Here is a 12521-nt window from a genome sequence, read left to right as displayed (position 1 = left end):
CCAGTACAAACAGGAGCACAGGGCTGGTTTTACAGGTGACAGACTCTGTTTGGACTCAAACACCGCAGTGGACGTGTAGAAGAAGAGTCGATTCTGCTGCGTCTGCCGCACACATCTCTAAACCACGGTCTGTGGAGGAGTGAGGAATGCTGGGTATTCTGGAGCTCCAGTAATAATACCATCACTGTTTCTCTCAATCACTGCATTGTATGTTTGGATCATTTCAATCTCATCGTCCCGTGACAGATCATTGGGGATACAGAGCACAGACTAAATATAACCATAAATGGCATAATAAAGCTGAAATATTGGATAAAAACTAAAAATAATATTAAATTAAATTAAATAATCTTAATTTAAAGTAACTTAACTTAAACTAAAATTTAAATGAAAATATAAAAATAAAAGCTTACTCAAAATATTGATAAAATCTATAATAGAATATAAATAATAATAGTTTTCTAACTATATAAAAAATAATGGAAAATGATTCAATTACAATAAATTCTTCATCTGAAACACTGTAAAAAAAATTTCACTGTAAAAAGATTTTTTTTTAGTTGATAGTAAAACAAAGATTATTGGAGTATGTTTTATTACAGTTTTTCTGCTTCAAAATCTCATGTTTAAAATCCAAAGGTCGGTTTTTGGACCTGTTCGCATATTATTTTTGTTTAATCACGTTTAACAGAGGGATTTATGGTTGGAAAACTACATTACCCATGATGCCGTGCGGCACAATCCCACCAATCAGAGAGTTGTTGTACAAGAAAAGCAAACTCTGCTTTTAAACTACTAAAGAATTTGTATATATTTTTCAATAAAGCTATATTATCAACAAATTTAAATAAATAGTTTTATATTACACCATCGTTTTTAATCTATATCATTCGCAAAGCCTCATGGGATCGTAGTTCTTTCCTTCATTAAAGTCATTAAGTTCATAGTTTCTGTTCGATTATCAAATACTTTTTTGCTTCCAAACAGAGGTTGTAATGTTGTGGCTCTCCTCGAGGCTGGTTGGTTTGGTTCATCATTTATAATGCTTTAACAAAGACTTTTTAACCTCCCTGTGAGAAGAATAAATGGAGAAGAGGATCTGGTTGAGAAAGCTCAATGACGCCACCTGCAGGCAATATTCAACACCAGAATAAAAACAAATGCGTCTCTCATGATTTAAAGATTGGAGAAGGAATATTTTTACATCGAGTAGAATATCTAAGTATCATACTGTACAACTAAAAAACAAAAACAAATACTTTTGAGTAGACTTGAACATAGAGAAGAAACTGTTGTGAGATCTCATTACTTGTTTCATGTTACTTTTGAAAACGTTTCAGAAAAAAAAGGTGTCAGTAACATTTAATCGCGATTAATCGCGTACAAAATAAAAGTTCGTGTTTACATAATATAAGTGTGTGCACTGTTTATATTTATATGTACACACACACACTTATACATTTAAGAAATATTTACATATACAATGCTGTTCAAAAGTTTGGGACCAGTAAGATTTTTATGTTTTAAATAAGGTTTTTCTGTCCATCAAGACTATATTTATTCGATCAGAAATAGAGAAAAATCTGTACAATTGTAAAATATTATTACCATGTAAAATAATAATAAAAATATTTAATATACTTTAAACTGTAATGTATTTCTGTGATGCTCCGCTGTATTTTCAGCATCATTCCTCCAGTCTGTGTCACATGATCTTCAGAAATCAGAATGTACAATATTATATTTAAATAATATATATTTCTTAAATATATACATGTATGTATGTGTATTTATATGCATACAGTACACAGATATATTATAAAAAACACAACTTTTATTTTGGATGGGATTAATCAATATGCAAAACACTAAATATTAGTTTGTTGATAACTCAGAAAGTTAATATCTTCGGGTTCTACCATAAATACACCATTATTTTAATGAATAAGAAATACACATGCCTTCAGACAGCCATCTGCTAACATTATTCATCTGTTGCTGAGAAAATCTAATGAAGCAAAGAATATAAAAACAAATGCAGTTTAACCTGGTGACACAGCGGCAAATTTATCAACTATTAATTTCACATTTATTCTATTTCTGTTATTATTCTAAACAATTATGGCTTTAAATTTCAGCTGTACTAGTGTTTCCATCAGTAAGGTCCTGTTCCATTCTGATATTTCTGACAAAAAGGAGTTAGATGATGTCTTAAACTTTATTTGCACCCACAAAGCTAGATATCTTCTATTTTTTAACCCAGATGCAAACATCAAAAAGTCTCCTAAAAAAAAAAAAAAAAAAAAAAAAAAAAACGTATTATGGTTTTTAAGTACATTTTGTTTTTCTCCCCTCTCTCCTCTCTCCTCTTCTCATGTTTTGTATTATTTGATTATTTGTATTGAATTATATCTCTGCAATGAAAAAAACATCTTTCTGGTATTGATGACGGGAAGATTGGATCATTTTTACTTAACTTAATTACGATATATCGTATTCAAATTTCATAATCCTGTTCTGAATATGACATCACTATAATGCAGCCAACTATAATTAAATTCACCTCTCAGATCCTGAGTCATTTTGTTTATTTGTCACGTGACTGAAATATTATTATTATTATTATTATTAATTGCCGGTTTTAACGACCTTACCTTCTCGGCTATGAACCTTAATGAATATTCACTGCAGTCAATGAGCGACACGCCAATCGGAGAGCGCCTTCTGGCTGCGCTTGATGCCGAGTTATTAATATTCATGAGGAAAGCCTCTCTCGTGACGTCACCGCCGCCGTCCGCAGAGCCACTTGATTCAAACGCGCGCGCACGGAGCGTCTGTCTGCAGCGGCGACCGAAGGTCAGAAAGAGAGAGAGAGACCGCACTGATAACTGCACCTGAAGGTAAACTGCATTTATAGATCATAACTCTATCATGATGATGCACACGTCACCATTCTGATCTCAAATGATGATGATTTGCATCATGTGCCAATTGCATAGGCTATATGAAGATAGTTAATGCTGCAGAATTATTATTCGTGTGATGTATATCGACTGTTTGCATCCGCATCAACCTGCTGCTAATACTTGACAGGTGGCTCTATCTGATGAGATCATGTTCACAGACAGATTACAGGATACACTGAAATAATCAAGTGTGTTATCTAATATTACGGATGCATCTGACTCATTTTAGGACAAAACATTCTGAGAGTAATGTTCATGAAACGTTCTTGCAACTTTATTAATATCTAATATCTAATATTACGGATATTAGATTAGTGATCGATCGATAGTGATTTTTTAAATATATAACTGATGCCGATACTAATTATTTGCATGTTTATGTTACCGATATGCGGAACCGATATTAATTAACTGTTATAAAGTATAAATTAAATATGATGTTTTGTTTGTTATATTCCAATATTCCAGAGACTATTATTCAGTGAATTACATTATTCAGTGAATTATACTCTGTAGCTATTAAACGGCTTATAAATCTACTATAACGGTAGTTTAAAATAAAGTTGATATGATAGTCTTTGGAATATTGGAATATAACAAACAGATTTCCATAGAGTTGTATTTATTTAGATGTTATTAGCAAAATAATGGTTATATAGTAAATGTTAATACAACTTAGGGTGTTTTAAACAATTCTCAAAACACCCATAAGAGTTTATCGGCGTATCCAATATTACAAAACCGATATCCGATTATGATAAAATGCTTAAATATCGGGGGAAATATCGGAAAAATCGCTATAACGGTCGAACTCTATCTCAGATACATTTGTGTTATCTTACTGTGTAGTACCTCACTTCCACAATAAATATTCCTTGATATTTTACGTAAGATGTTCTATGTCTTTCTCTCTTCAGTCCCAAAGTAATTAAAGTTTTTGAGGAAAATATTCCAGGATTACATGAACCTTTATTCTGAACCTTTAAGAGAAAACATTCTGAGTTAGACTTTCTCAAATGTCCTTATGATGTTATTTGCGCTTGAACGTTCTCAGAAACGTTTTTTGTAACCTTAAAACAGCGTTCTACTCATGACAAGAAAACTGTATGTTTCAATGCTTTAGAAACCATTTTTATAATCTACATTTGTTACCTGGCAAACAGGAAGTTATAAACAAACAAACGTTCTTCCAGTAAAATTAATAATACTACGTTCACAGTCTCTTTCAGGATGTTCCCAAAAAAACATTATTTACGGAAAAAGATTTTCCCGAAAACCTTTTAATTGTTGAATGTTTTTTAAACGCTGCTGCTTGAGACCATTCAGAGGTCAATCAAAAGTAACATTCCAATGATACAAAATGATCAAATGGAATGTTCCCTTAACGTTTGTATAACCAAGAAAAAACATTTTATAACATTCAGAAAGCTGGACATTTTGGAAGTTCTGAGAACATTCAGAAATAACTTAATGGCAATGCTAGCAAAATGTTTTTAGGACATTGTTAGCTGCTTGGTTTTTAATAATGTTCTCAAAACAATTTTTGCAGCGTTCATAATTTTTTAAATGTAACGGCTTGTTTCAGAATGTTCAAAAGTAACATTCCCGTTATCTATATTATACTTTAGCAAGTTGCCATGGCAATATTTCTCATTTAAATTTAGTTTAACTTGATGTACTAAAATAAAACAAATCAAAACTGAAACTGATTAAAAAAAAAAGAGATTTTATAGTAACTATGTATTATACTAAAATAACGTTGTTCAGAAATGTTCCATAACTCAACAGGAATGTTTTGTTAGCTGGGTGTCTGTTCACAGTCACACTATAAAGAGTTAATCGCAGTGAAGTGAAGAAACTCTCTGTAGCGTTTATTAAGACGTGATCCGGACTGACAGAATTCTGGGAGTTTTCCAGCAGTTCCGCATGACGCTCAATGCCCTCGGCACAATCTCTGAGTTTGCAAATATCAAACAAGGACAGACTTAGACCTTGAAGATCAGCTGCATCAGGTCTGTTATATTTGTAATGTATAACTACTACCATGTGTGTTCGTTTGCAATCGTTCAGCAGCAATGGAGATGTTTGTGAGGTGAACTGTACAGAAACCATGGCTAAAGATGAGGAAGGCCATCTCATTAAATATTCATGAGGCAGCACTCAAACCACACCTCGACCTTGAAGCTGAAGGAAAATGCAGACCTCCAACCTCTCATAACGTCTCACTGTGTCTCGTTTAGTCAGCTTAAGTGTCCAGGTGTCAGGTAACAGCGTCACCTGAGTCTCTGCCGTCAGCCAATCACAACGCTGCATTAGTAGTATACTCGCTTCAGCTTCTGATTGGATCAGACGAACCGCATCATTTTAAACAAGGCGTGTGATTGGTTTATAATTTGAGCGCCAGTGAGAAATATCAAATCAAGTCAATACAAAGATACAAAGGGTAATTGCAATCTTACAATTCTGACTTTTTTATTGTAATTCTTTAAAGTCACAATTCTGACTTTTTTCTCAGAATTTTTAAAAAATCTCGCAATTCTAAATTTTTTTCTTGTAATTCTGAGTTTAAATTCACAATTCTGAATTTTTTATTTGAATTTTTTTTCAAAAATCTAGCAATTCTGCATTTTTTATCTGAATTGTAATAAAATCTCGCAATTTTGACTTTTATCTCTGAATTTGTAAAAAATCTCGCAATTCTGACTTTTTTCTCTGAATTTTTTAAAAATCTCGCAATTCTGACTTTTTTCTCTGAATTTTTAAAAAATCTCGCAATTCTGACTTTTTTCTCAGAATTTTTTAAAAATCTCGCAATTCTGACTTTTTTCTCTGAATTTTTTTTACAATCTCGCAATTCTGACTTTTTTAATCAGAATTCTAGTTTAAATTCACAATTCTGACTTTTTTTGCAGAATTCTGAATTTAAATTCGCAATTCAGACTTTTTCAGTTTGCAACCTTTTATCCCACAATTCTAACTTTATATCTCACAATTCGGATGTTTCTTCTCAGAATTGCAAGATAAAAAGTCACAATTACCTGTTTTTTTCTTTTTTTTTCCCTGTGTGATGAGTTTTGCTCTGGCATGTGTTTGCTGTATTCCCAACATAAACAATCTCCCACGGAAGCACGTTATTTTTAACTTTGAAATATATTAGTAAAATAATTGACAGCATGCAGTGATATCCTTCACAATATCTACGCAGGAAGGTTATTTGGATTTGAAGAGTGCAGCCAAAAACAAAAGCTTATCTTACTCAGGGCTTTAGTTTTGTGGTGTGTGTGTGTGTGTGTGTGTTTGGCTTCAGAACTGATATATCACATGACAAGAATCACTCAAGTTTTGTTTGGTGTGTAAACAATGACTTTGTCACGTCTGTAGCCCCGCCCACATTTCCATAAACTCAAGCAGCGTGATCTGAACGTGAAGGTCAGGGTCTGACAGAATCAGCAGCAGGAGAGTTAAGACGAGTTCAGCTTTCAGTCTTTAGATGTGTGTAAATTAAATGATGAAATATAACAAATGAATGCGCCATACAAATAAATATCCATTCTAGTTCAGTTGTTTCAGTATGATTTGCAATAGAGTGAATGCCAATGGCGTGAAAAGCATCCGTTGTGACTCTCTTTCTGTGTGTTTGGTTTTAATTAGAGCTCATTTACAGGCTTCTTCCATCCAGAGCTGCTATATCTGTTCTCTCTCTCCGCCCGCCAGAGACTAAAAACAGAATCCAGTGTCATTTCATCAGGATTCCAAAAAAACACCTGTTTTCAGACAGGTTTCCTGAACACACCCACTGGTCTCTCATTGGTCAGTCGGGCAGATAGTCCCGCCCCACACTCAGACGATTGGTTGAATGTCACAGCTGTAATATAGTGTGTTCTGGTCTCAGTGATACACAGATGCCTCCACCTGTCGGATCCCCAGCAGTGCCGCCTCCAGACGGTGGGTGGGGCTGGGCTGTGGTGGGCGGGGCCTTCATCTCCATCGGATTCTCTTACGCCTTCCCGAAAGCCACCACCGTGTTCTTCAAAGACATCCAGAGGATCTTCCACGCCTCGTACAGCGAGGTGGCCTGGATCTCCTCCATCATGCTGGCCGTCATGTACGCAGGAGGTAAAACATGTACACACTCCAAAATCACCACTGGCACAGGCACGTCTGAGAAACCACTTTCAATTCACACCAAATAAAATTAATTACTGGATTAATAAAATTAACCTCCTCCGTTTCGCATTAAACACCCGTCGAGAACAAACTGCCCGGCCGCGCACGTCATGCAGCTCTCTCCGAAATGAAATCATCAAGTTTTATTATGAGCAAGCATTAGTGACACACTGCGTTTCTCACTGAACACTAGAAATCATTAGTGAAGCCAAAACTCCCATGATGCATCTGCATTATAAGACTTGAAGTAAAACGCTCCATCGGAGAGAAAGTCATTTGCTCTCAAAAAGCTCAAGATCAATAACTAATCCACTTAACCCTTGAGACACTGTGTGTGTGTGAAATTATCCTTTTTTAATGGTTCTAGTTGATCAGCAGGGAGCTGATTCTGTAGTTTTTACTGGATTTCAGCGGCTTCGCTCTGTTTTAGGGCCCATCAGCAGTATTCTGGTGAACACATGCGGCTGTCGTCCCGTCATGGTGTTGGGCGGCTTCCTGTGTGCCATCGGCATGATCAGCGCTTCCTTCTGCAACAGCGTCACGCAGCTCTACATCTGCATCGGCGTCATCGGCGGTCAGTGTGATGACCAATGGTTTGGTGAACCATTGGTTTCCATGCAATTTACCAAAAATCATCACTTTGAAAAACGGAAACAGAATTTTTTTTACTGTAGCTTCTCGAACTTTAAGAGCTGAAGTTCACTCAAAATCAAATCATCCAAGAAGAATTAGTGAATAAATCAAAGGATGTTACTGGATGTTAATTTGTTATTTTTTGGGGCGCTCTCAGATATTAGTCTGTTCACAAACAAAAAAAATTATTTCTATAACTTACTACAGTTGTGGTTCATAATTTCTCACTTTTTTTAATCTCCTACAAGGTGTTACTTAAAAAAATATGACCTTTTAGTGTATTTCGTAGAGTTTAATTCTGTCGATTTGCATGGAAACCACGGGGGGTCAATTTGACCCCAACACAAATGGAAGAACAATTTTCTAATATTTTATATTTTTGTCTTTAGCAAACTACAATGGATGTATTGTTTAAAACGGACTCTTCAGTGTTTTTTGTAGTTTTGATTTTTTTGTGATTTCTGCAAAATGACCAACAAAACAATAATATATATATATATTTTTTTTTTTTTTTTTTTTTTTACATTCATTTACTAAAATAGTTGTTCAGAATTAATTTTCTAATGTATATTTTTTAGTCTCTGAAAAGCTGCAATAGAGGTATCATGTAAAAACTATGATATTTTGTCAATTTCTGTATGGCGACCAATTGGGGTCAAAATGACCACCAAATTATTTTCAACACTAAAATACTTTATTATTGCTCTCAATATATATATATATATATATATATATATTTGTATCCAACAAGCTACAATAGAGGTATAACGAAAAAAATAAAAAAAGTTACTGTTTAGTGTTTTTTGTAGTGTTTCGATTTCTGTATGGAGACCAATCGGGGTCAAAAAGGACTGCAAACACAAATGACATACAATTATCTTCAACTCAAAAAGAGTTCGTAATTTCTCATGTTTCATGTTTTTCGATGTCTGACAAGCTACAATTGAGGTTTTATATAAAAACATGACCTTACAGTGTTCATTTTGGCAAATTTCACGGAAACCAATGCGGGTCACGCCCCACACGAATGGATGAACGTATCCATATTTTCGGCTTATGAGCTCATCGGATTCAGGGGTCAGACGGTATCCCAAAATCCTCTCTGTCATCTCGTTTCCTCTCACAGGCTTCGGTCTGGCCTTCAACCTCCAGCCGGCGCTAACGATGATTGGGAAGTACTTCTACAAGAAGCGTCCCATCGCTAACGGCTTCGCCATGGCCGGCAGTCCCGTGTTCCTCAGCACGCTAGCGCCGCTCAACCAGTATCTGATCAATGAGTACGGATGGAGGGGAAGCTTCCTGATCCTCGGCGGGCTCCTGCTCAACTGCTGTGTGGCCGGATTGCTCATGAGGCCCCTGAAGGCCCCGCCGAACCCAGCCGGAGCGCTGGAGGGGAAACCGTCGACGGTCAAGACAGAGAAGAGCACGGCCTGGCAGACGGTCAATAAGTATCTGGATCTGTCGCTGTTCAAACACCGCGGATTCCTCATCTACCTGTCGGGAAATGTCATCATGTTCCTGGGCTTCTTCGCTCCCATCGTCTTCCTGTCGCCATTTGCCAAAGACAACGGAGTGGATGAGTATCGAGCGGCCTTCCTGCTGTCCATCCTGGCTTTCGTGGACATGTTCGCTCGGCCGTCTATGGGTCTGCTGGCGAACTCGCGCTGGGTTCGGCCGAGGATCCAGTACTTCTTCAGCTTCGCCGTGCTTTATAACGGCGTGTGTCACCTGCTGTGTCCGCTGGTGGAGAGCTACACCGGGATGGTGGTGTACGCCGTCTTCTTCGGCTTCGCCTTCGGGATGGTGAGCGCCGTCCTGTTCGAGACGCTGATGGACCTGGTGGGAGCGCAGCGCTTCTCCAGCGCCGTGGGGCTCACCACCATCGTGGAGTGCTGTCCGGTGCTCATCGGGCCGCCGCTGGCAGGTGACAACACTGATAAAATATCAATAGAAATATAAATATTAAATACGAACTACTAAAAGTAGTACTAAAACTGTAATGAAAAAATATCTAGTGCTCATCGGATTTCTGCTGATAGGTAACAACACGAGATAAAATCAAATATAAATATTAGATGAAAATTAGACATGAAAAATTAATTATGGAAAATTACTGAAATTAGCTGTAATGAAGAAATAAAAAATGTCTGGTGCTCATCGCACTGCCGCTGACAGGTTATAACACGAGAGAAAAGTAATGAATGTTAGATAACATAATTTTAAAATTGAATTAAATTAAGTGAATAAACATTTTGACTAAATAAAACTGAAATAAAAAAATAAAAGTCTGCTGCTTATTGAAATGCCACTGGCAGGTTATAACATAAGAAATGACAATATATGAATATTAGATTTAAAAAAATATACATGAAAAATAGAAATAATGAAAATTAAATAACAATAAATTAAATAATAACATTTATAAACTTTAAGATACATATCCGGTGCTCATCAGACCGCCTTTGGCAGGCAATAAAACAAGATAAAATATTAAATTAAAACTGACATTAACAACGATTAATTTCAAGTGAAATATATTAAATATTAAATAATAATTAATAATAATTTTTACAAATAAAGAGCAAAAACTAACAAAAATTACAAAAGCACATTAGGGTTATTAAAGTTAACTAAAACAATAAATAAAATAAATGTTAACGTAAATATAATAAGATTAAATATTTATTTTATTTCAGCTAGTTTAACTTGATGTATTAAAATAACTAAAACTTAAATAAAAAATAATAAAAATAAAAATGACAAAAACAAGGAAAATATAAACAAAGAAATATAATATTGGTGATATTAAATATTTGTATCTAACCCTAATATAAAAATATATTTATAATATTAAAGACAACTATAATAGTATTTCAGTGATTTTTAAATAATGCTGCAACACATAACAAAAATTACAATGATATTGCAAAAATAAATGAAAAAAATATATAATTATACATAAAAATATAAGGAAATACATTTAAAATATTAATAAAAACTTAAAAATATTATGTTAATGATATTAAAATAACACTAGGGCAAATTACTAAAATGTGAATTTAAAATGAAAACCGGAAATATAAAAATAAAAGCAAATTAAAAAATTTGTAAAATAAATAATACTGAACTAAAATAAATCAGTTTCTCAAATCTTCCAAAACTTCACTATGCTTACCAAGACTTAAAAAACACTAAATGTCTGTGCTTCACATTTCTTGTCTTTGTTTTAATTTCTAAACTGACCTTTTGAACAGAATATTATTTTCGTATCTGTAATTGTGTCCTGGCAGATGCTGATCTGAACTCATGAACGCATTGATTTTCAGGGAAGCTAGTGGACATCACAAAGAACTACAAGTACATGTACCTGTGCTGCGGGTCGGTGGTTGTCCTGTCCAGCATCTGGCTCTTCATCGGCAACTTCATCAACTATCGGCTGCTGGAGCGCGAGCGCAAACACATGCAAGAGGAGATGTACAAACGCGCCGACCGCGAGGAGCAGGAGCGGGACCAGACGGAGACTGACACAGACGTGACGCAGGAGCTCTGCGAGAACAAAGACGGCGTCATGCAGCACGAAACCAACATCTGAACACCTATGCAAACAGTGCACTCTGAAGAAACTGCCAAAGAGATCCAGTCAAGTCGACGAGCTTCATTAGGCTACGTTCACACCGCGAGCCTTAGAGCTTTCTCTCAGACCTCGATTTTTGTTGTGTAGCTATGCACATTGTTGTTTTAAATGCGGCCAATATCAGATGTCCAGTGTGAACACATTATGGTTCTGAACTGACCTGTTCTGCATGCGCAAAAGAACGATACGAACAGGGTTGCCAGGTTTACACTTCTCAAAACTAGTCCAAAACTAGCCCAACCGTGTTCAGGTGATAAATAATGCGTAAGTGGCGTCGCGTCGATCCACAAAGTTGAAAAACATCCAGCGGAAACTGTGGATTTGGCAACATTTGCGCAGCATGTCGTAATATGAAAGTAAACACGAAGGATATAAAGTAAGCAATTATGCATTTATTTATAGTTTGATCTCCTACTGAATCCGGTGAAATTATGTGCAGGCAATATGAAAACTAAAGACAAGGATGTTACAAAAAAAGCAGAGTTTTGAAGCTGTTATGATTAGTGGTCGACCGATATATCGGCCGATATTTGGTGTTTTTCAAATATCGGCAACAGATGATACGTTTTTCTGCTTGGCTGGTGTGTTCGAGGCGGGACTTTTATTTTGACAGCGTGTTCTCTGCATGACGGTCGGTCCGTGTGAATTGAATGCTTTAAACTTTAAACTATTTGCCCACTGTCATATTCATGTGTCATTTCATGCCTCATGTTTTGCTTGTATATAGAGTTATCACTGTAATACTAATGAGTTCTAACTAGTGCTTTCAAAAGATTAATCGTGATTAAGTGCAGTCAAAATAAAAGTTTTTATTTTCATAATACATCTGTGTGTATTTATTATGTATATGTAAACACACACACATATAGTATATATTTAGAAAATATTAATATATATTTACATTAATATTTATATTAATATAATTTATATTATATATAAATATATAAATGTATGGGTGTGTATTTATATATACATAATAAATATACACAGTACACACACATATACTGTGCAAATAAAAACTTTTATTTTGAATGCGATTAATTGTTTGACAGCACTGGATTTTACAATGCATTACACTTCCACTTTCACAACTGTCTACAAATCTTTGGGTTTGTAAATCT

The 12521-nt window shown here is 35.2% G+C and overlaps 1 protein-coding gene across 1 annotated transcript; it reads left to right on the top strand.

Moving 5' to 3' along the window:
- The first annotated feature begins 2812 nt into the window (after positions 1-2812).
- Positions 2813-12217, top strand: LOC113048516 (monocarboxylate transporter 2-like). The gene is made up of 5 exons (XM_026210375.1): positions 2813-2900; positions 6859-7082; positions 7564-7707; positions 8893-9690; positions 11093-12217. Exons 2-5 carry the CDS (start codon positions 6869-6871, stop codon positions 11356-11358), a joined length of 1422 nt encoding a protein of 473 aa, XP_026066160.1. The 5' UTR covers positions 2813-2900; positions 6859-6868; the 3' UTR covers positions 11359-12217.
- The last annotated feature ends 304 nt before the right edge of the window (positions 12218-12521 follow it).

The sequence above is a fragment of the Carassius auratus genome, chromosome 29 (assembly GCF_003368295.1).
Source record: "Carassius auratus strain Wakin chromosome 29, ASM336829v1, whole genome shotgun sequence".
In the NCBI taxonomy this organism is placed as follows: Eukaryota; Metazoa; Chordata; class Actinopteri; order Cypriniformes; family Cyprinidae; genus Carassius; species Carassius auratus.
This window is presented reverse-complemented; position numbering and strand designations above follow the sequence as displayed.